Here is a 22638-nt window from a genome sequence, read left to right on the forward strand (position 1 = left end):
CATCCCTAAAACAGTACCGAAAATACCAACAAGAGCACTTCCCAACACTGCCCCGATTGCACCGAGAGTCATGCGTGCGTGTGTGTGTGCGTGCGTGCGTGTTTGTGTGTCGTATGAATTGTGGCGACCAGCGAAAATAAAAATAAATAAATAAATGCACATTGCGACCGAGGCGGCCCGTGTGTGCAGATGCCAGATGGTGCACTTGGATGACCCCAGCGGATGACCCCAAAAGCAACGATTGACCCGTAGCAATTCGGAGGAGCAACAACAACAACGGCGAACGGTGAACCGATCGCTGCCCCGCACACACACGCACACAAAGGTGGTAATCCGAACGGTGAGTTTCGTTCCACTGATAAACTTATCACCCGAAAAAAAAAACGATAATTCTAAATTTGTTTTGCCCCATTCGCATAATTTCCACTGTGCTCCCTCTTCCTCTCCCTCCTCTTTCCAGCAGAGAGACGAGAGAGACACGCACATAACGGTACCCGCGCCCAGACAGGAAGTAGCGAATAATTGAATATTCCAGCGGCGTACAGCAGCGGTCAGGCGGATAGTTCCACCCCAGCAATGGCCACGGGCGGCGGAGGCGGTGGAGGCGGAGGAAGTTCCCCCGGAAATGCTGACCACCACAAGCGCAACACCTTCACCAGCTATGTGGCGCCGCTGCCGGGCGATCTGCGCGCCACGGCGGACACGAATGAATGGTGCCTGCCCAGCGATCTGCGTGACGTGCACCTGGCCAAGCCGCGTCTGCTGCAGGGCGAGCAGATCGTGGCCTCCGCCCCGGCCTACATGTATTCGGCGATAGATCCCATGGACAGTAGCGGCTCCTCCTCCTCGAATTCCGGGGGAGATCCCCACAAGGAGGCCACCTTTGGCCTGCTCAGCGTCACCAATTTCAAGCTCTCCTTCGTGCCGCTGCACTCGAAGCGAAATCCTGCCGCAGCAGTTGCCGCCCCCTTGGTGGATCTCTACCAGGAGAACGCCTATCTGGGCCGCAACGAGATCACGCTGAACAACATCGATCACATCTACACGATCGCCGAGCTGGGACGGGCGGCCAGTGCGCTGCAGGCGGCGCGCGGCATGGCCAGCCAGCACGGGATGATCAGCAGGCGCAAGAAGCTGGAGCCTTTCAAGCAGCAGAATATCAGCGGCAGGATTGCCGCCTTGCATATTGTCTGCAAGAACTTTCGCCTGCTCAAGTTTGCCTTCCAGCAGCAGGATTCGAAGATGTTTGGAGCCAGCGATCAGGGCAAGCTGATTGCCTCGGCCTTGGTTCGCTTTGCCTATCCCATGCGGCACGATCTGAGCTTCGCCTATGCGCACAGGGAGCCGTACTACTCGACTTTAGGAGCCTCCGGCACCAGCATGTATGCCACGAAGAACGACTGGGCCAGGGAGCTGATACGCTGCGGCGCCACCGAGTGGCAGGTGGTGAGCAGCGCCAGCGTCCAGCTGCTGCAGAATCCCCTCCAGGCGGGCAAGTACTCCGTGCCGCCGCATTTCGTCATACCCAAGAGTTGCGGGGTGGATCGATTTCTTGACCTTTCGCGCGCCTTCTGCGATTCGCGTGCCGCCTTTTGGGTGTATAGCTACGGCAGTAGCGCTGCTCTGGTGCGCCTGGCTGAACTGCAGCCGGCTGCCCAGCAGGACACCAAGTCGGAGAACGTGATGCTCGAGCTGGTGCGCAAATGCGATGCGGGCAGGCAGCTGAAGCTGCTGCAGCTCACGGATCGCCTGCCGAGCATTCAGGATGTGCTGCGTGCCTATCAGAAGCTGCGGCGTTTGTGCACCCCTGAGACGCCCGAGAAATTCATGCTGCAGGATGACAAGTACCTGGGACTGCTCGAAAAGACCAACTGGCTGTTCTATGTGTCGCTGTGCCTGCGCTATGCGAGTGAAGCCTCGGCCACCTTGCGCAGCGGAGTGACCTGCGTGCTCCAGGAGTCGAATGGCCGCGATCTGTGCTGCGTGATCAGCAGTCTGGCGCAGCTGCTGCTCGATCCGCACTTCCGCTCGACCGATGGCTTTCAGTCGCTGGTGCAGAAGGAGTGGGTGGCCCTCGAGCATCCCTTCCAGCGGCGACTGGGTCACGTTTATCCCGCACAGCCTACTAGCAATTCCGAACTGCTGGACAGCGAACAGAGCCCCGTGTTCCTGCTCTTCCTCGACTGCGTGTGGCAGCTGCTGCAGCAATTTCCCGACGAGTTCGAGTTCACGCAGACGTATTTAACCACGCTTTGGGACTCGTGCTTCATGCCCATCTTCGACACCTTCCAGTTTGATACGCAGGCGCAGCGTTTGAAAGCGGTTCGCGACTCGCAGCTCGTTTTGCGGCCCGTTTGGGACTGGGGCGAGCAGTTCTCCGACAAGGACAAGATGTTCTTCAGCAATCCGCTGTACCAGCGGCAAAAGGGAGATAGGTTTCTCGAGGCGGCGACGGCTCATCGCAGATCTCTGGCGGTGGGACAGAATAGGGGCACTGGATCTACATCTGCATCCACTCCCTCCCGCAACACCATCAATCCGCAGCTCTTCGCCACGGCCTGCTCGGTGCCGCAGGATCGCTTCCTGCAGCCGGCGCACCGGATCTTCGATTTGCAGGTCTGGGATCAGTGCTATTATCGATGGCTGCCCATCCTGGACATTCGTGGCGGTGGCCAGCCGCAGGTGGATCTCTTCCATCGCTTGCTGCTGAGCAATATTGCGAAGATACAGCGCTGTTTGGAGTTTCAGAATTTCGAGGATTTGCCAGAGGCCTTCTATGAGTCCACCGGCGAATCGCGACCCAGTCAGCAGCAGAGGGATCGGGAGGAGAAGGAGGATGAAGCCGAGTTCGTGGATGGAGTCGAAAGGCGAAGGAAGACAAAGGCGGGGACGCCCACCAATGGCCTGACTTCGATGAGCGGGAATCTGCAGCTATCGACGCTTTCGTCGTTCTTCCCCTTCGGCAATCCCATCGCCGGCGAGGCACCGCATCAGCTGTACGACATTTTGAGCAGCAGCAGCGAACTCCTGATGGAGACCTCCTCCTTCCTGGACAAGTCCTCCATTGTCTGATCCACACACTTGTCCGCCTTCAACGCTGAACTTTCCAAGTATTACACAAAAAAAGAGAAACCATTTACAGAGAAACCCCCTGGCATATCGCTTTTAACACCTTTGATTATTGTTAACTAATAAGCAAGTTATGGCATAAGTTTTTTTTATTTCGTTTTACTACCACTAAACTGCATAAAAGCGCTGCATAATAATAACAATAATAAAAACGGAGTAACACTGACTAAATAATAAATAACAAGCAATTCATGTGAAACGAATTCAAGCCGCAAATCAGCAAGAACGAAGCGCAAGAAAACACCAATTAAATCAATATGTATTATATTGTATGTAACTTAATATATGAAAATATATCTATATGTATATTTAAATAAATCAAAATTGTAAAATCAAATGATATGCTTTTTAATGGGTATCATGGGCGTATTAGGTGATAAGTTCTGGTAGAATTTTAATTTTCGTGTCCATATGGGTTCTATGATAAGAAATAGACTTATATTTGGCACTGGATATTACATTTGACTTGTTGAGCATAGATAACAATGAAATCAACGTTGGGTTAGATAAAAACCTAAAAAAGATAAAGATGAGTCAGCTGAAAAGCATTAGTCAGGGGTAAACACTTTTAAAATTTTAATATTAGCATAGGAATATGTATTTTAAATTAAGATATCACCATAGTAGTTAGAAAGAGTATAGAACCAATTTAATTTAAATTTTACAACTATACTTAAAAAATAGATATTTATCTAAAATAATAATTTAACCCTAATGAAATTGATATTTAATATTAGGTACTTTAAAAAGTAAAAAAGTATTTAAAAAAAATATTAGATTTAAAATATCAAATTATTAAAATAATTACACTACTATATTTACACAAGGGTTAACGTGCAACAGCTTCGATAAATAACTGTTTACTTCCCGATTTTCGGACTTACATAGACTCATTCATTTTCGTAACAGATCTTAATTATTATAAATTTATAATTTGTAAGGTAATAAGCAATTATCTTAATAGAATATCTAAATAAACATAGAGAAAGTTCTTTTATTAAAGGATATAATGGACATTTTTGCTGAACAACATATTAATCAATTTCAAGATCAAGACTTTCCAAATAAAGTGCAGGATCCGTTTCTGCGGTTTTCAAGTGAAGAGCAAAAACTTCCTTTTAGCCAGTTGCCAAGTGAAATTCAGGATCATAAGATCTCCAGTGATATACAAAATGTGGATAAATTCTCTATTGAAATTGAAAATCAAAAGCAAGAATTTAAGGATCCAGAAGAACTGCCCACTGAAATTGTTGGTCCAGAGAAAAAGGAGCTTAGCAATGAAACGCAGGATATTTCCGCCTCTGAACCACTGGTTAATCCTCGTAGTCGCGTGATTCCACCCATGCCCTCGGAGGACACCATGCGCCACTCCATAGCCGACAGCCTCATGGAGATCCTGGTAAATATGACTAATCCGCAGTACCGCCAACAGTGCTTTGAACTCTTGCAGGTGAGCGATGCTCTGCAGGCGCGCAGTCGAATCCTGGGCATCCTGCAGCGAATCGACGAGAAGCGTAGGATGTCTACTTAGGTCAAATTTATCATTATATCATTTTACAAAGATTTTTCGGATCAAGACCTGCGTATCTATATAATTTAAGGCACGATCCTGCGAATGATAAGCACCTAAATCGAATTGTACACCTTGCATTGTCATTATGAGTTAAACATTTAATAATAAAAACGTTGCGTGGCTAACATTTAGGTTTTTTGGGGGGGTTTGATCTTTGGGTGCTCTGTGGGGGGCATCACTTGTCCTTCTTCTCGTCCTCCTGCTTAGCCTGCTCCGCCTTCAGCAGCTCGGACTCGATGCCCACCTTCTTGAGCTCCTCGATGAGGTCGCCACTCTGGTGCATCTGCAGCAGGATGTCGCAGCCGCCGACGAACTCGCCATCGATGAAGACCTGCGGAATGGTTGGCCAGTCGGTGTAGTCCTTTACCCCTGAAAATTAGGCATATCAATAGATTATAGTGGGACATTTAAATGGAGAAGGCATCTCAATTCACCCTGCCGCAGCGACTCGTTCTGCAGGACATCGTGGGCATCGTACTGGACGCCGTGCATCCGCATGATCTGCACCACCGCATTGCTGAAGCCGCAGCGCGGCGCCTGGGGATTGCCCTTCATGAAGACGACCACCTTGTTGGTGCGCACCAGCTTGTCCAGCGTCGCCTTGTCCACCGCCGCGCCGGTCGCCGCATCGCCGGCAAAGAGGCGACTCAGAACGCCCGGGGTGGATGCACTTGCTCCGGCTCCGGCGGCCATCCGGTAGCTCGGACGCAACAGGCTCTGGCAAATTCGGTTCATCTTCGGCGGCGCTCTCCTCGAGGTAATAATAATATTAATAATATTATCTAATAACAACAAGGGCTGTCAAGTGTCGGCTGAAAGGTATCGAATAGCGATACTCGATTGGCAATACTACGGACAATCGAGTGTTGGAGGGGTTCAGTTCGAAAATATTCAAGAAATTCTAGAGCATTTCAAAAAATTTTATTTGCAGTTTACAATAGGAACATAAAAAGAAACCAATTATTATAAAAGTTTAAAATTTCTCAGTTAGCTCACAGTTTATATAAATAAATAAATTGTAAAAGTTATTGTACATTTTCTTAAATTTTCAGTAGTTTTCATTTATTTGTTATTAATTTTAAACTATACAAATTATTCCTTAGTCATCAATATTAGTCATAATCATTATTTATAATATTTTCAAAAGTATCTCGAATTTATTTTGTGACAATAAAAACAGATATACCTTAAACGCGTTTTAATCCGTTTTTATTGGTATAAATTTAAACTCATCATTATTTTTTTTAAATAAAGCAATAATCATAATTGAAATATAATTTATTTTGCGATAATCACACACATAGCTACAATTACAAGACTAAAACTTAAGGCTAACTAGTGGAGTGTGGTGTAGGATCTCTGGAGTTCCCCCGGATTGCTGGCTGGCGGGGCCTGGGCCTCAGTTCGTCCTGTTCCCGTGCCAGGACCTATCATATTCTCCATTCGCTGGCTGGTTTCCCGCATAACGCCACCAAAATCGGGTAAATCCGGCAGATCCAAAGCGAGGTGGGCGGAGAATCGCTTGTAAACCGAAGATTTGGTGCTCTCCTTCTTGATCTTCTTCCTGTTTTCCTCGTATTTCAGCTGTTGCTTCAGGAAAATCGAAGCCTTGATCATTTCCTGTATGTTGTCGAATATGCTCTCCGATTTTTCAATCGTACGCAGGGCTCTGTATACAAGAATTTTGCAATTAATGGGGATTCGTAAGGCTGATAGTACAAAAACTCACTGAATTCCGTACTCCATATCGTAACAATGCCCCTGGAGATTGTTTTGCAGCTGGAAGACCTCATCGCGCTTCTCGAAAATCGCTGGCGAAACCTTGCGAACGTGTTCTTGGACCCGGAAAAAGGCCAGCGACGGATCGTTGGCGAAGATGTGTATGTTTTCCGATATCTTCTCCGAGGTTTTCTTCGTTTTAAAGACCAGTTCTCCGCCCCGAGACATTGTTTTATTTACTTTTACTCTTCTTTTTGTTTACATCTAGTCTTGGAAAAGTTATCGATAGCTGAAACACACTTTACACGGTACATATTGATTACAAATTTATCGAATACAAAAATGTATCGTATAAAGGGCATTCCTTTATTTACATTTACAAATTTAAAAAAACAAGGGAATGTAAAACATATTCAAATTGGTTTAATTACAAGGTAATTTTAATGTATTATCCTAACATTTCTGTTAGAAAATCGTTGAACCAGTGGGCGCTGACAATTGCTAATTGGTATGGAATACTATCGCGATAGTCTGAAAAACATCGATAGCGGCGGCCACCGGTCCAATCATCGATAATGGTACCTTAGTTTTCCAGCTTAGAAGGCTGCTCGTTCTTATACTGAAACGGTAAATTCGGAATTAAATTGTGAATTAAAGTGTGAATTTACAATCAAGAACTAATTAATTGGCCAGACCCGATCAATTGAACTCTACATATTTTTTGCATATTTTTGTTGCTGTGCTGTGAGTGAAGCGAGTGCGAATGCGAACACCGAGAATAAAAACGCAAAACAACTGTGGGATGCTTTGATATAAAAAAAAAGGCTGACCGGCTCGGTTTTTTGTTGCCAATTATGAATAACAAGTGATTTGTGCCGAGAGCCGGTTGTCGCGAAACGTGTACTAGTCATGGATTATACCATATTACCATATTACTAACAAACTCTGGGGTACAGCAACAACAAAGCGGCAATAACAAACTTTGTTTACCTAGAAACTCCAATAAGCCACCCCAATCAGAAGTCTCTGAAACTGAGGGTTAATTTCCAGTGTGTATGTGTGGGCTATTTTTGTTTGTTAGACTTTCTTCTATACTCTTTGTTTTTTAGATAAGGATTTCTAGAGTGATTTCTCTCAGTGAAAGAATGATGAGCTCATTGATAAGACTCGCCCAATTTCTCCCTCTCCCTTTCGCACACACACACATGGCTGCTTACGTCATGCCTCCCCCCGCCATCCCCTTGTTCTATTTTTTCGCAATTTATTTCTGTTTTATTCGCGCTTTGATAAAAAAAAAATAGGCGCACAAAAGTCCCCCTAGCAGAGTCATAAAATAATAAAAAAAATCACCAACACAGTTTACAATTGTCGAGTGGCTTTTTTCTATCGTTCGCAACTCCTCAAGTGTCCATAATTTAAGCCCCCACATTCCATATTCCCCATTTAATCGTTCAAATACTCTATAGACCGTATATGTACAATGTATATACCCAGTATTATATGCAGAACCCCAATGCTAATTGTTGTTGCTGTTTTTCCCTAGAGACAGAATAAAAAAGCTTTTAATAAAAACGATATAAAACAGAAACAAAAAAAAAAAAAAACTGCCAATACACAAACAACAAAAATCGAGAACAAAAATAAATAAAAACAATAGAGGCGCGCGTGTTTCGATGCTAATCTAAAAATTTAATTTGTAACATACTCTCGGGCGGCGATATAAATACCAGGACCACAGCCCCATCAAAAGCTTCTGACTTTTTTATGTTTTATTCACAGAGAAAGAAAATAATTCTTAGTTCTATAAAATGTTTCTCTATTAAAAAAATTTTTGTAGTAAAAAATATTTTAAATAAAAGTTCCTATTTTTATATCGAATTCAGCACAATTTTTAAATTTTAAGAAACTCTTCCGAGAATTCAAATTTTAATAAAACTGATAAATATTTCCACTCATTGGTACATTGCTTTTCTCACCGTGTGCTAATTATACATTCGTGTGTGCTCTTTTGCTTTTTTTTGCGGCAGAACTTTTCAGCGGAGCTTTCGGCAAAGGAGTAATACGAAACAAATAAAAATATAAATAAAGACCAACAAGTAGACGACGACGCGGAACCTCAACGATGGGCAACATACACACGACGGGTCCCAATGAGGCGTTAATTGTTTCAGGTGAGTCGGGCGAACCCTTCGAAACCCCAAAACCACCCAACCCACCCACTGCTCAACCCTTTTCGCCATCACTGTTGCGTCAAACGCCTGTTGACTGATTTTGAAATGCTGCAATTAGAAAACCGCATGTTGACAGGACATTGCGAATTCAGCCAGGGTTGCGTATTTACATTTACTCAGTTGCGAGTGACATTCGACTTCGCTTTGATCTATGATTGCAGGGCATTCAGGATAATGACAGCACTGAGAAAAATAAAATAGTTGGAAAGGTGTCTAAAAGTAGGCAACACTTCTTAACCCTCAAATCTGTTGGTTTTATTCCGAAAAAATTTCACTGCATACTTTTAGACAGCTTTATATATATATATTTAAATAATATACCTACTTATTTTAAAAATAAATAAGAAGTTTGTGTAATTCATTTGAACCTGATCGCATTTAGGCTCACTTTTGACATTTTCTTAATGCCAAAAAGTTGTATTACCTGTCCAATAAATTTCAGGCCTGTTTGTATTATATATTGTAATTTAATGTCTGCAATTTAAAAAATATATATTGTGTATTTGCACTTAAAAAGTGATTGATACTTAGGATTGAGTTCAATGGGACTTAATATTACTTAAGGAATTAAAGGAATATTAAGAAATTTTCTTTTTACTCTAAAAACCTTTTTTATTGACAATTTGGAACGCTTTCGTATCTTTTTGATAACCTTAAAGAAGGAAACTTAAACCTATAATACTTAGCTAATGTTATTCGGGTTTTTCGGACATCAAAGCATGAAATAATACTTATAATATCTTATTACATAATTTTTTTGCCGTGCAACCTTTGGTATCCATTGTGTAGCCCTGGAAAGCCCGGAAGTCTTCAACCTTCCTCTCCGGCGGCACAGAAAACTCCCTGATGCATATTGAATTTTTCACACACACACAAGAGAAGCGCGGAGGACGCGGAAGCCTAGGACAGTGATAACCACTTGTATGCAACCACCCACCATCCCCAGCATCCCAGCATCCCGGCCAAAGGGAAACCACCCCCTGATGTTTTGTGTTTTATGTTTTATGTTGAAAATTTTGCCTACGTCTCCGCCTGTGCCTTTGCCTAGCCAAACTTTTCAACCCCCATGGCATGGGTTAATGCACTCTGGCCAACCCCTAGGGGAACCCCAACCCCTTGGAAAACCCCCGTAACCCCAAGCCTGCGCCAACCCCAAAAATCCGAATGCAACTCGCTCAACTCGTTAAGGTAATTCTATTTAATTAACTCGCCAAGTCAAACAATAACCGGCGACTAATGGTTGAGTTTGCTCTTCACTTTTTCCGGCTTTTTGCAAGCGATATAATAAAATAATACATTTACCCGCGGGTATCGATAATCCTTTAATGGCAATTTATTTGCCAAGGGAGGAGGCTAAATGCTCTCGAGCACGCATATTTAACATAATGGTCGACGAGCACGAAGAGTATGATATTTTCAAATTAATATACATAGATGGTGCCAGATAAGTTCGATAAATATTATAATATTTGTATTATAGTTTTGGTTTTATCCACATGATTATTCCTGAACCTTATATAGTTAAAAAAAATTTGTATAGAATTCTTTAAGGGATTCTTTATGGCGTTTTAGGGATAAACTTCTCTAAATTCAACTCCACTCGGATCGTATCATGTCCGCCGCCTTCTCCCCGATCATAAAGGCCGCCGCATTCGTGTGGGCGGTGGGTGGCACCGGGATCACACTGGTGTCCACCACCCGGAGTTTCCTCATCCCGTGAACTTTTAGCTCATGATTCACCACTGTCGTAGGATCACTTTCGGGTCCCATGCGACAGGTGGCCACCTGGTGGTGCAGCGTATAGGACAGCGTTCTTATCGAGCATCGCCAGTAGTCATCCGAGGCGAACTCGTGGCCCTCGCATCCCGGCACCCGTCTCTTCAGCAATCTCGCCCCAATCCTCTGCATCGCCGGCATCTGGATGATCCTCAGACTGGCCTTAATCCCATCCAGCAGGTATTCCACATCCTCCTCGGCCACAAAGTATTTCGGATCGATCTTGGGCCACCTCAGCGGATTGCGATCCCTCAGCCAAAGACGACCCACCGACTTGGGATGGAACTGCATGACCAGCAGGGTGAAGTGATCCTGTTGGGCCTGCGCCAGTTCCCTGTACATCCGGTCGTAGATTTCGTCCTTGAAATTGGCGCCCAACTTGAGGCCGGTGCCCTCGTCACTGGCCAAGCTCCCCGTGACCATTATCAACTCGATATCGGGCCAATCCCTGGGCAGCTCCGATCGCTGGGTCTTCAGGAAGGCCAAGGCCTCAACCCCGCCGATGGAACTCAGTCGGGTGGCTGGATTTCCGGCCAGCAGGTAGGACAGCACCTCTGCAGGCGTGACCCGCGACGTGAAGGTCGTTTGACCCGTGGTATTCGTCACAAAGGTGGGTCCAAAGTGGCACATGTGATCGTACATTCGCTTGCCCACGGGTAAAGCTTTTACCAAGGGAACTCCAATCGCCTTGAGGTTATCTTCCGGCCCAATCCCCGAGAGCATCAGCAGTTGCGGCGAGTTGAAGGTGCCCGCCGATAGGATCACCTCCTTGCGGGCCTTGAAGGTATAAGCCCTATTTTTGTAGTGAAACTCGATGCCGTAGGCTGCTTTCGTGGCCTCATCGATCAGCAGGCGGGTCACGCGGGCAAAGGTGAAGATGTGCAGGTTGGAGCGCAGATCCCTCACAGGTTTCAAGTAGGCGGAATACGCTGAATGCCTCCGACCATTCAGGGTGGTGGCCTGCACATAGGAGACCCCCAGCTGGGATTCACCATTGTAATCGGTGCGCGGATGACCCGCCTCCACGGAGGCCTCCACGAAGGCATCGACCAGCTGCGATCGAAAGCGCACATATTCCACACTCAGCGGACCACTGTGATTGTGATACGGCGACTGCTGCAGGCCCTGCAGTTGGGCATTCTCGGAGCGCAGGAAATAGGGCAGCACCTCTTCGTAACTCCAGCCGGGATTCCCTGCCGCCGCCCAGCCATCAAAGTCCCGGCGATTCCCGCGATTGTAGATCATATAGTTGATGGAACTGGTGCCACCGAGGACCTTTCCCCGCGGCAAAGCACACTCGTTGTTGTTCATCCCGTGGCAGGAGAGCTTCTGCGGCACCGACTTGTAGCCCCAGTTCGAGGAGGTCTGCTGCAGATAACCCGCCACCACTGGCGTCAGATGGGCTATGTTCTCCACGCCACCCGCCTCCACGAGGGCCACCGTCCACTGGGGATTCTCCGAGAGACGGGCGGCCAAGGAGCTGCCAGCTGCTCCGGCGCCAACCACAATGAAGTCAAAGGTCGAGAGGTCCTGGGGAACTGAAAGTAAAGGAAAGAATTATTTAAAAAATGTTCCCAAGAAAAAAATGGATTCTTATCTTTAAGAATCTACATGAAGATTATTTGATTTCTTCATGGTATTGAAATATATTCAACATAGGTTTATTAGTATAATTTAATATGTATTAAACATATTTTTTGTAGATTTCGATGTCCAACCGTTTCTTTACCCGTTTCAACCTGCCATTTTAAGAAGCCTCTATTATATACATTAGTTTGCTTTGAATTCACTCACCTAAGAAATATTGCTTCAATCTTCTTATAGATAGAATATATCTTGGAGTAATATATTGATTTCTTCATGGTATCAAAAAATATTTACCATAGGTTTACTAGAATAATTTAATATTAATTAAACATATTTGTTTTAGATTTCTATGTCCAACCGTTTCTTCTCCCGTTTCAACCGGCCATTTTTAGAGGCCTCTATTCTATACATTATTCTATTCTATACACTTACCATTGGGACGCGTGGCCTGTTCTAGGAGATTCACCAGGCCCACCTGGTTGAGCTGATCCAGCAGCAATCGGTTGACATCCCCACGAGATTGGGCCAGGAAAGAGAGCAACAGGAGCCTAGGGAGCAGGTGTGAGATCTGTGTGGACTGCATTTGGCTAATGGTGTGGGCAAATGAGCTGCCATCGTCTGGGGGGAGTTGCTTTTAAGCCATGGCTCCTGGACGGGACTGGATTGGATTGGAGTGACTCAGGTGCCTTTATTGTTGCTGTGCCTCTCCGCCGCCGCCAAATGATGCCCCACCCACCCCGTTGGCCATATAAACCGCATACCCTGCAATTGGCCAAAGGGAGTTGGGGATTCGGTGATGGGTGTATTTCTTATAATAGAATTTTTCCTTATTAAACAGGGAAAAACTTAATAAGATGTCAGACAAACACTGAATAGGTCTTAACATATCGAAATATTCCTATTTCTAAGTAAGAGTATTTATAAAAGAACAAAATTTAAAGTTGAAAAATGTTTTATAAAATCACAACATAAAAAATCGAATAAAATATATAACAGAAGACTTAACGCAGCATACCCAATAAAATATTTATATGATAAACACAATGAACTTCAGGAAGAAATAAACTAATGGACCGAATTAAGACTAACTTGGATGAAAATAAACCGTCAAGGAAAATCATAAAAAAAAAGAAACACCTCAAGCCAATAAAGCGCGAAGACCAAATGAAGTGAGAAATAGATTCCAAACAAAGAATGAAATTAAGCATTAAGCCAAGATAAGAATAAGACGAACCAAGCACATAAACCAGCAAATAGCAAATAGCAAGGCGAACAGAAATAGTAAACTATTAAAAGCAAAGCAAAGTTAACTAAAAACCGGTTGAAGAACTTAAAACAAATTTAAATAAAATTAGCACCAATTAGCAGTAAACAAACCTAACCTAAACAAACTAAAAAGATAGTGAAAATTGCAGAGTTTAGCTGGAAACATCAAAACATTGGAGAGCTGCTGCTGAAATCATTAAGATAAAGTTCGAATGATCTAGTTTAGGATGGATTTTTACACAGAAAGAAAAGAAATGAATAAAATTCTATAAAAACCAGGAGCTCTAAAGGTTTACCTTTGTATCATTAATTAGCAACATTTTATTATGATAAAATTCAAAAAGAAGATCTTGAAAACTACAGGGTATCCGATGAATGGCAACACCTTTTATCCTTACTTGGCCAAATGTGAAGGGAGAATGACAAGATTCTCACTTTTTAAGTGCCGGTCGCAATTTGCGGGTTCGTTTAACTTTGGCGCGTGCTCTCCCTGCGTTGGGCCCCTAAATGCACTTAACGTTCATATATGTAATATAATATTATATTATGATATATACATCATCGATGAGGCATACACTCCCGGCGCCCTATTAATATTTTTTTATTTTCTTCGCTCCGAAAAAACGCCGAGGCATTGAACTTGATGTGCGTAAACCCGTTTGCGATGCCTCGTTTGCTCCGCTTGGATTCCGATTCCAATTCCGATTCGGATCAGTTCGAAATCGGTGAGAAGTTATTAAGCTAGGTCATGACGTGGTCCAAATTGGATTGACCCGAAACGTTCTCAAGACCCCGTTGGGCGATGCACTGGGAGAAAATTTGGGAAATTTTTAAGATATAAATCATATTTTTAATTCCCCACCAATAAAAACTCAGCCTTGAATGATATTAGCTGTTATTTATTTAATAATAGGAATGAAATGTATTTGAAATTTATTATTATAGGTTTTCGAAATGATATTCTTTAAATCCCCGCAAACAACTTAGAAATTAGACCATTTAGAATATGAAAAAAAATTAGGAATGCTTTTTAGATCGCAACATTTGTGAAGTGTACCCGCTTGCTTTCTTTCAACTTTCGTCTCGCATTTTATTAACCCCTTTGCATAAATCGCCGTTTGTCTCCGAAAGTGATCTTAAGTGATCTGCTGATCTGTATATTAACTCCATTCGGATCGTATCATGTCCGCCGCCTTCTCCCCGATCATAAAGGCCGCCGCATTTGTGTGGGCGGTGGGTGGCACCGGGATCACACTGGTGTCCACCACCCGGAGTTTCCTCATTCCGTGAACTTTTAGCTCATGATTCACCACCGTCGTAGGATCACTTTCGGGTCCCATGCGACAGGTGGCCACCTGGTGGTGCAGCGTATAGGACAGCGTTCTTATCGAGCATCGCCAGTAGTCATCCGAGGCGAACTCGTGGTTCTCGCATCCTGGCACCGGTTTGTCCAGCAGTCGCGTTCCAATCGCCTGCATGGCAGGCATTCTGGATATCCTGATCGCCTCCTTGATGCCCTCCAGCAGATGCTCCACATCCTTGGGAGCCGAGAAGTACTTGGGATCGATGCGTGGCCACTCCAGTGGATTGCGATTGTGGAGCCACAGGCGACCCACGGAGGCGGGATTGAAGTGCATGATGAGGAAGCTGAAGTGATCCTGCTGTCGCACGGTGAGATCCTTGTACATCTTCTCGTAGATCTCTGGCCGGAAGTTGGCTCCCTTGGCCAAAGCGGTGCCATCGTCGCTGGCCAAACTGCCGGCCACCTGGATGAGCTCCACATCGGGCTGGCTGGCCGGACTCTGGCTGGCCGAGGGCACCTTGATGAAGGTGAGCGTCTCCACGCCCCCGATGCTCGAGAGGAAGGTGTCGGCGCGTCCGAGGAGCCACTCCTTGACCACCGGCGGTCCCAGGCGAGCGGCGAAAAGGGTTTGACCCGTCGTATTCGTCACAAAGGTGGGTCCAAAGTGGCACATATGATCGTACATCCGCTTGCCCACGGGAAGAGCCTTAATCAAGGGAACTCCAATCGCCTTGAGGTTATCCTCCGGCCCAATCCCCGAGAGCATCAGCAGTTGCGGCGAGTTGAAGGCTCCCGCCGATAGGATCACCTCCTTGCGGGCACGCACCTTGAAGCTTCTGCCCTGATGGATGAACTCCACTCCATAGGCCGACTTGGTGGCGGCATCGATGAGGATGCGAGTGACCCTGGCCAGGGTAAGAATATGAAGATTACGACGCCTCGAGCGAATGGGTTCTATGTAGGCGCGAAAGGCGCTGTGCCGCCTGCCCTTCTGGGTGGTGGCCTGGACATAGGAGACCCCCAGCTGGGATTCACCATTGTAATCGGTGCGCGGATGACCCGCCTCCTGGGCGGCCCTCAAGTAGGCATGGGCCAGTCGCGTTCGATGACGCACATCCTCCACGCTCAGTGGGCCACTGTGATTGTGATAGGGCGAGTGCTCGAGGCCCTGCAGTTGGGCATGCTCACTCCTCAAAAAATAGGGCAGCACCTCCTCGTAACTCCAGCCGGGATTACCAGCCGCCGCCCAGCCATCAAAATCCCTGCGATTCCCGCGATTATAGATCATATAGTTGATGGAACTGGTGCCACCCAGGACCTTTCCCCGCGGCAAGGCACACTTATTTTCGGGCATCCCGCGACACGCATGCCGCTGCGGCTGCGAATTGTAGCCCCAATTGGAGGCAGTCGACTGCAGGTGGGCCGCCAGCAGCGGCACCTGATGGATTATGTTCTCCACGCCCCCCGCCTCGATGAGGAAGACGCTCCAGTTGGGATTCTCCGAGAGGCGGGCGGCCAGCGTACAGCCAGCGGCCCCCGAGCCAACCACTATGAAATCGTAGTTCTTTTGAGGCACTGCAAATGCAAGAAGATTATGGGGTTATAACTGGTTATAAAAATAATATTGATATAGGAAAATAATATATGATATGATATCATAATAATATAATATAAGAAAATGTGTTTAATCGATGAACTAAGGAACATGTGATTATATACAAATCAGTATTTTAAACATTCGAAATTCAGAGAACTTAATTATAATATTTTATGAAGAAGTTATAAGATTATAACTGGTTATAAAAATAATATTGATATGATATCATAATTATATAATATAAGAATATGTGATTATATACAAATCTGTATTTTAAACATTCCAAATTCAGAGACTTTAAATATAATATTTTAGTCTTCTTTTCGATTTTTGGATTTAGGATAAAAATTTACATTTAATAAAAGTAAGCTCAGAATAACCTGTTTATAATACGTTTTTGCATATGATACTATGTCTTTTTATAAATATTCAAAATCATCATTCAATTTCATGGAAATTAATAACTACATAACTGATATTTTTAATGATTTTTTAATAATGAAAATACTTTGATTTTATTAACACATTATCAAATATAAAATGATTATTATTCACTAAAGAATTTTCTTAATACTATTTTACAAATTCTGTTAGTAAAATATCACGATGATTTATTATATTTAACCTATGTAGATATATTATTATAAATCAAACCCTCACCATCGCTGAAGAATGGCACATTGACGACATTGCCCAGTCCCAATCGCCTCAGTTCGTCCAGTTGGGGATTCCTTTGGCAGTGGATCACCTGGATGAGGAGCAGGAACAGAAACAGAAACAGAAGCCGGAACAGCAGCAGCTTGTCCATGGTTGCGATGGTCGGTAACTGAACTCTGCAGCTTCGGTGCTTCGGGTGAAATTGGATCTCTACCTCTGTTTGGCATCACATCTGCCAACGCACTGTGGAACGGGTTGTAGAATTCCCCAGTGTTCTGCATATGAAATATGAAATTTTAATATGCATATTTTCTCTGCTTTTTATTACCAGTGGGCGTGGGATCCCCAAAGTTCGATTATTATTAAGTGAATATTTTAAAATTTATTGGCTTGTAATGGAAAATTATGTCTTGAATTTGCATTTAATTGCCCAAAGAGAGGGAGTATTTTTTTGAACTGTAATTTTTATTTAGGGCTTTTGGAATTTACATATTTAAAACAAGATTTGTACTGCATGCTAATTGAAATATATTTATAAACCTGCTCCACTGTGGATAATCTTGCCGGTTTGGTTCTCCCTGACTGATCTCTATCCCCTGTCTCTCTCTCTCCCTCTCACTCCGTCTCTCTCTGCCTTTCTCCGCATCTCTCCATATCTCCATCTTTCTCCACTGATGAGTTGGTTGACTTGGTGGCCGGGTTTTTAGGGCCAAAACAGGCTGAGATTGTCTCAGAATTTTTATTGCCACTTGCTAATTTGCGCTTTCTTGCCTCTCTTTCATTTACCGTTCGGCTGTCTCTTTCCTAATGCAGAGAGAGAAAATTAGGAAACGATTTTGCCTATTAATATGAGTATTTTTATTTATACATTTTTCTGTTTTTTTCTCTGTATCTTTGGCTTTTGCATCTGAGCCCGGTTCAATGGCACTTGGATGGGCAACTTGTTCTGGCTGGGAGTATATTCTTTTTTTTTATGCTGCTGGTCTGTAAGTTGAATCTTTGAAGATTGAAGCACCAGCAGCGGGAACTCGAGGGTTAATATATTTTCCAAGCCACCCCCCATCGAGCATAATAATCGAGGGAAAAACAAAACCAAAGCGGATTAAACGACTTTAGGTCTAGCCAAAAAAAAAAAAAGAGAGTAGGAAATATATAATCAAAATGGGATAAAGGGGTGGTCCACTGCAGCGGCAGCAACCCCAGCATATGGATGCAGTTCCTCCAACCCCGAACCCAAAATGCCAAAGTCAAGGGATTCCCTTACAAAGGGGAACAGGAAACCAAATAAATGAGCAGGACTGGGATTAGAAATCCAAAGGATGGGCCATGTTTTGGTCATGGCAATTGCATTCAAAATTTGTCCTCTTTGTGCTCGCTTTTTTTGTTGTTCGAATCCGCCCCCTTGATTCATGAATATTTCAATTTGTGTTAATGAAAAGTCTGGCGTAACCATAGTGACTTTTTTACGGTGGAAAAGGAATTTCGGATATGGGTTTTTACTTGGTAAAACAAAAAACTGAAATTAGGAAATAATTTAAAGACTGGAATAAAGTAAAAACTGTGGAAAATATATTTCAAAATTAAATAAATAATTATTTATTTTACTTTTATTTATTTTTAAATAATTCCAGTGGTTCAAATAAACTGGCCCAGAGCTTTAAGCCAAGCTTCAAAGCTTTAAGTTTCCATTTAAGATCACATTTTGTATAGTCTACCCTTGGGAGGCAAAAAAACATCTTTTGCCAATGCAATTATTCTCAATTTTCGACAGATTTATACGCACTCTACATAAATAAATAATTCTAAGGTCAAATCGATGCAAATTAAACCAAGATAAAACATAAAACCAAAGATTCAGCACCGAAAAACCCTCAGCAAAATATTCACACCAACTTTTGATCGTAAAACAAATAAAACCGAAAGCGACAAGGCAGAAAAAAAAACGAGAGTAAGGCAAAAAATCATTTCCGCAACAATAAAAAAGATTGAGAGAGACGCCAAAACAAAGGCGTGTAATAAATCAAAACGAAGAATCGTCAAACGAGCTTCCAACTTCATGGATTTCATGGATTTTGATTATGAAGCCACAAATTGATTAGCATGAAAATTGCCAGAGCTGAAAATTCCTATTGAAATTGCATGAGACAAAGGCGAAAACAGAGAGATCCAATAAAATTCAATGTCAATGTCAGATTTTTGTAGACCCAAGACAATTGATTTTTGGTTAATTTTGATGGCTTGTTTGTTGCTAGGGATAGTATTTGAAAAATTATATAATTTGAAACTCAAAGAACCTCTGGTTTTGATTTTTCACCATATAAAACACTTTTCGTTTTAAAGTACATATAAAACTTATATTGATTTATTTATATATATGCTATAAATTGCTTAAATTTCTAAACTTAAACTAGAATCAGTTCAGGCAAGAGAGAATTACAGGTAATAACAAGCGATTTTAGAAGGCCTTAACTATAACTTAGGCCCCATTTTAAAGCAGCCAGAAATTATAGATGATTTAACAGGGATTAACAGGATGCATGACGTCGGGCTGCTTGCAAATGGGGCTTACACCTGATTGCGGAAATGAACTTTGGACTAAGGGATTCGCGGATCATAGATCATAGATTATATAGATCATAGATCATATAGATCAAAGATCATATAAATCATAAATCATATAAATCATAGATCAAATAGATCATAGATCATATAGATCATAGATCATATAGATCACAGATCATATAGATCACAGATCATATAAATCATAGATCATATAGATCATAGATCATAAATCATATAAATCATAGATCATATAAATCATAGATCATATAAATCATAGATCATATAGATCATAGATCATTGATCACACATCATAGATCACTGGATGAAGCCATGATCCTGCTTGATCATATCGGCCGCCTTCTCGGCGATCATGAAGACGGGTCCGTTGGGATGTCCGGACATGATCTCGGGCATGATGCTGGCATCGGCCACCCGCAGATTCTTGATTCCATGCACCCGCAGGCGATGATCCACCACCGCAGCCCGATCCGATTTGGGACCCATCTTGGCGGTGCCCGAGTAATGGTAGATTGTGAAGGTGAAGTGCCTCACATAGCAGGCCCAGTAGGCCCAACTCTTATAAGCATGCTGCTTGCAGGTGGGTATCTTCTTCTCCCACAACTGGGCATTGATCGCCTGCATGCCCCGCTGATCCATCAGGCTGATGGCCTTCAGGAGACCCCTGACCGAGATGTCCACGTCGTAGGGATGGGCAAAGTAATTCGCATGGATGAGGGGATACTTGAAGGGATCGCTGCTCTTCAGCATGATGCGACCACGGCTCTTGGGCCGCAGGATCATGGGGAAGATCATGAAGGCATTCAGCGATTTGTCCTCGATTTCGGCAAAGAGCGTGTCGTAGATGGATTTCTTCAGGCCGAAGGCACGCGAGATGGCCGGATTGGAGGACATGGAGCCGCCCACCAGGAAGAGCTCAATATCTGGCCAGCCATCCTCATCCCGCTCGTGATCCAGATCCCAGAAGGCGATGGCCTCGCAGCCGCCGGGCGAACCATACGGTCCCTCCATCCTATTAAATCGATTGATGAGCGTGGGATCCGAAAAGTCCTCGAACTTCAGCGATGTGGCATTGGTCGTGAAGGTAACCGCCGGTGCCGTGTGATCCTGTAGGTTGTAACCCACGGCCAGATCAGCCAGGGGTTTGATGCCCACCTCGCGCAGATGCTTCGCCGGTCCCACACCCGATAGCATCAGCAATTGCGGCGTATTGATGGCTCCCGCCGAGACAATCACCTCTTTCCTTGCCAAAATCTTCTGCATGCGACCCTCCGTCTGAACCATAATACCATAGGCCGTCTTCGTTTGCGGATCAATGAGCACTTTGGTCACCAGGGCGTTCTTCTTCACATGCAGATTGCTGCGCTTGCCCTTCAGTGGATACAGATAAGCCCTATTGGAGCTCCAGCGCGTCGAATTCCTGGTGGTGGTGTGCAGAAAGGCTACGCCATTCTGAATCCTGCCATTGTAGTCCCGGTACTTCAGTCCATCCTGCTGGGCGGCATCCACAAAGGCCTCGGCGATCTTGGAGCGCCAGTTGACATAGCTCACCTTCACCGGCCCGTTGCGTCCGACGTAATCCTCCTCGGCATCGGGCACCGAGCTGCCCTCGTACTTCTTGAAATACGGCAGTACGTCCTTGAAGCTCCATCCTGGATTTCCCAGCGACTCCCAGCGATCGTAATCCCTGCGATTGCCACGGGTGTACATCATGTAGTTCAGCACCGAACTGCCGCCCATCACTTTGCCACGCGGCCAATTGCAGCGATTGTTGTTCATCGCCAGGCAGGCGTGATCCGAGGGCTGCGTCCTGTACTTCCAGTTCATCTCGCCCAGCTGCAGGAAGTGCGCCACTATGGGCACATCCATGACGAGTCTCTCGGGACCACCGGCCTCCAGGAGGAGAACCCGCCACTTGGGATTCTCCGAGAGGCGGGCGGCCAAGGCACAACCCGCTGTTCCGGCTCCAACCACTATGAAATCGTACTCGCTATCCAGCACTAGATTATTATCGTAGTTTTCCAACTCCACATCCGCCTGGCCGCGTCGCAGGAAGTTGATCGTCTCGAAGAGGACATTGTTGCTCTGCTGAGCTACAGAGACTCGTAGGTCCAAGAAAGCCAGGCAGATGCCCAGAAATATAAGCGATTTGCTAGCCATCATGGGGCTTTTGATTCACTGATTTTTCACTGCTTTATTGCACAGCCAAAAAAAATATAGTTCTTGTTTATAGTTTATAGTGGTATCCAAAAAAAAAAGAGATATTTTAGCCGCGTTTGAAGTTCTAAACGCGATCGCGAGCGTGTTGCCCAATCGGATACGTAACTAGAAATGCTGACAAACTCGGTGGCCAAGTTCAATTTAATATTAAATTCGGCGGCGATCGCCGAACGAAACGATCGCCGTGCGAATCTCTCGGCTCTCCGATCTCAACTTCGTTTTCGTTTTCGGTTCGCCAAGAATCTTCAAATCTTTCGAAGACTTGACTATGGACACGTTCACAAGCCCACCAAGCTGCGCAGACCAAGCAATAGCAAAAGCAAAAGCTGGCTAAAATCGAAAGCTCTACGATCTGAATCTAAATCTGACATTGACTTGAGCCGATCGACGATTGGACCGCCGATCGTTAGCAGCTTGTGGTTTCAATGCGGAAGCTGAAGGTGTCACAAAACATTAAAGGGCCTCCCCTGAAGAATCACCGCAGAATCCTCTTCTATAGTTTGAGATTTAGATTTTAAGTTAACATAGAGCCACCGTGATTCTGCGCTTTTAGCAGAAGAATTCGGGCGGGGTTCTTCGAAGAACGACAGGTTCTCTGGTTAAATGTCAATCTGGTTTTAACTTAATTTATACACATATTGTATAATTTTATGGTTCTAGATGGCTATCGGTCAGCCGGCTTTTAAGTTGTAGTCTTCAGGTTCATTAATAATAATTATTATTTATGACTAAATTGTGTTTTCTTCAGTCTTCTGTGAAGAATATTTAAATAATTATGAATACGAAATCCAATTTTATTATAATTTCTTTTTATATATTTTTAAAAAATTTTCTTATTGCTGAATTATGTACATTAATCTTATTCTAAGATTGTATTCCCAATTGCCAGATAAGACTTTGTAAGGTAGAACATTTTTATATTTCATATTAAAAAAAAAAAATAAAAAATTAAATAGATCATTAGCACTGCAAAAATATTATCTTTCGAATTTTGATTTTA

The 22638-nt window shown here is 44.1% G+C and overlaps 8 protein-coding genes across 13 annotated transcripts in view; 3 read left to right on the forward strand and 5 right to left on the reverse strand.

The window, feature by feature from the left end:
- The first annotated feature begins 50 nt into the window (after window positions 1-50).
- Window positions 51-3466, forward strand: LOC108070131 (myotubularin-related protein 10-B). 2 transcript variants are annotated; one of them, XM_017160476.3, is made up of 2 exons: window positions 51-340; window positions 461-3466. In XM_017160476.3, exon 2 carries the CDS (start codon window positions 577-579, stop codon window positions 3070-3072), a length of 2496 nt encoding a protein of 831 aa, XP_017015965.2. In that variant the 5' UTR covers window positions 51-340; window positions 461-576; the 3' UTR covers window positions 3073-3466. The 2 variants fall into 2 exon arrangements, with proteins under 2 accessions (XP_017015965.2, XP_017015966.2); XM_017160477.3 differs by having other exon boundaries at window positions 464-3466.
- A 551-nt stretch (window positions 3467-4017) lies between these two features.
- Window positions 4018-4698, forward strand: LOC108070098 (uncharacterized). Of its 2 annotated transcripts, XM_070218638.1 has the most exons (3): window positions 4018-4070; window positions 4133-4528; window positions 4580-4698. In XM_070218638.1, exons 2-3 carry the CDS (start codon window positions 4139-4141, stop codon window positions 4658-4660), a joined length of 471 nt encoding a protein of 156 aa, XP_070074739.1. In that variant the 5' UTR covers window positions 4018-4070; window positions 4133-4138; the 3' UTR covers window positions 4661-4698. The 2 variants fall into 2 exon arrangements, with proteins under 2 accessions (XP_070074739.1, XP_044248939.1); XM_044393004.2 differs by having other exon boundaries at window positions 4133-4660.
- Window positions 4699-4779: 81 nt separating this feature from the next.
- On the reverse strand, window positions 4780-5535 carry Grx5 (Glutaredoxin 5). Its single transcript, XM_017160430.3, has 2 exons — window positions 5137-5535; window positions 4780-5071 (listed from the first exon to the last, which is right to left on the reverse strand). Exons 1-2 carry the CDS (start codon window positions 5435-5437, stop codon window positions 4878-4880), a joined length of 495 nt encoding a protein of 164 aa, XP_017015919.2. The 5' UTR covers window positions 5438-5535; the 3' UTR covers window positions 4780-4877.
- Window positions 5536-5965: 430 nt separating this feature from the next.
- On the reverse strand, window positions 5966-6700 carry LOC108070119 (BLOC-1-related complex subunit 8 homolog). The gene is made up of 2 exons (XM_017160457.3): window positions 6432-6700; window positions 5966-6371 (listed from the first exon to the last, which is right to left on the reverse strand). The coding sequence occupies exons 1-2, from the start codon at window positions 6647-6649 to the stop codon at window positions 6038-6040; spliced, it is 552 nt and encodes a 183-aa protein (XP_017015946.1). The 5' UTR covers window positions 6650-6700; the 3' UTR covers window positions 5966-6037.
- Window positions 6701-6969: 269 nt separating this feature from the next.
- Flo2 (flotillin-2) overlaps window positions 6970-22638 on the forward strand; it is a 101626-nt gene continuing 85957 nt past the window's right edge. For 3 of the 4 annotated variants that reach the window (XM_070219117.1, XM_070219118.1, XM_070219119.1), the window contains exons 1-2: window positions 6970-7048; window positions 8449-8592. In XM_070219117.1, coding sequence (XP_070075218.1) covers window positions 8544-8592 — 49 coding nt within the window. In that variant the 5' untranslated portion in view covers window positions 6970-7048; window positions 8449-8543. The other variant, XM_017160447.3, reaches the window with a different exon arrangement.
- LOC108070113 (glucose dehydrogenase [FAD, quinone]) lies at window positions 10103-12598 on the reverse strand. The gene is made up of 2 exons (XM_017160445.3): window positions 12448-12598; window positions 10103-11966 (listed from the first exon to the last, which is right to left on the reverse strand). The coding sequence occupies exons 1-2, from the start codon at window positions 12596-12598 to the stop codon at window positions 10243-10245; spliced, it is 1875 nt and encodes a 624-aa protein (XP_017015934.2). The 3' UTR covers window positions 10103-10242.
- Window positions 14268-17085, reverse strand: LOC108070110 (glucose dehydrogenase [FAD, quinone]). The gene is made up of 2 exons (XM_017160443.3): window positions 16842-17085; window positions 14268-16159 (listed from the first exon to the last, which is right to left on the reverse strand). The coding sequence occupies exons 1-2, from the start codon at window positions 16987-16989 to the stop codon at window positions 14442-14444; spliced, it is 1866 nt and encodes a 621-aa protein (XP_017015932.2). The 5' UTR covers window positions 16990-17085; the 3' UTR covers window positions 14268-14441.
- Window positions 19665-21589, reverse strand: LOC108070111 (glucose dehydrogenase [FAD, quinone]). The gene has a single exon (XM_017160444.3). The coding sequence runs from the start codon at window positions 21579-21581 to the stop codon at window positions 19716-19718; it is 1866 nt and encodes a 621-aa protein (XP_017015933.3). The 5' UTR covers window positions 21582-21589; the 3' UTR covers window positions 19665-19715.

Source organism: Drosophila takahashii, chromosome X (genome assembly GCF_030179915.1).
Source record: "Drosophila takahashii strain IR98-3 E-12201 chromosome X, DtakHiC1v2, whole genome shotgun sequence".
Classification (NCBI taxonomy): Eukaryota; Metazoa; Arthropoda; class Insecta; order Diptera; family Drosophilidae; genus Drosophila; species Drosophila takahashii.

Excerpts from the sequence above, each read along its gene's own strand:
- LOC108070131 (XM_017160476.3), top strand. The coding sequence starts at position 577 with ATGGCCACGGGCGGCGGAGGCGGTGGAGGCGGAGGAAGTTCCCCCGGA.
- LOC108070098 (XM_044393004.2), top strand. The coding sequence starts at position 4,139 with ATGGACATTTTTGCTGAACAACATATTAATCAATTTCAAGATCAAGAC.
- Grx5 (XM_017160430.3), bottom strand. The coding sequence starts at position 5,437 with ATGAACCGAATTTGCCAGAGCCTGTTGCGTCCGAGCTACCGGATGGCC. Across the intron at positions 5,072-5,136 it reads GAACGAGTCGCTGCGGCAGG|GGGTAAAGGACTACACCGAC; the intron begins GTGAATTGAGAT and ends CCTAATTTTCAG.
- LOC108070119 (XM_017160457.3), bottom strand. The coding sequence starts at position 6,649 with ATGTCTCGGGGCGGAGAACTGGTCTTTAAAACGAAGAAAACCTCGGAG. Across the intron at positions 6,372-6,431 it reads GATATGGAGTACGGAATTCA|AGCCCTGCGTACGATTGAAA; the intron begins GTGAGTTTTTGT and ends TCTTGTATACAG.
- LOC108070113 (XM_017160445.3), bottom strand. The coding sequence starts at position 12,598 with ATGCAGTCCACACAGATCTCACACCTGCTCCCTAGGCTCCTGTTGCTC. Across the intron at positions 11,967-12,447 it reads ACAGGCCACGCGTCCCAATG|TTCCCCAGGACCTCTCGACC; the intron begins GTAAGTGTATAG and ends CTTTACTTTCAG.
- LOC108070110 (XM_017160443.3), bottom strand. The coding sequence starts at position 16,989 with ATGGACAAGCTGCTGCTGTTCCGGCTTCTGTTTCTGTTTCTGTTCCTG. Across the intron at positions 16,160-16,841 it reads TGTGCCATTCTTCAGCGATG|TGCCTCAAAAGAACTACGAT; the intron begins GTGAGGGTTTGA and ends TTGCATTTGCAG.
- LOC108070111 (XM_017160444.3), bottom strand. The coding sequence starts at position 21,581 with ATGATGGCTAGCAAATCGCTTATATTTCTGGGCATCTGCCTGGCTTTC.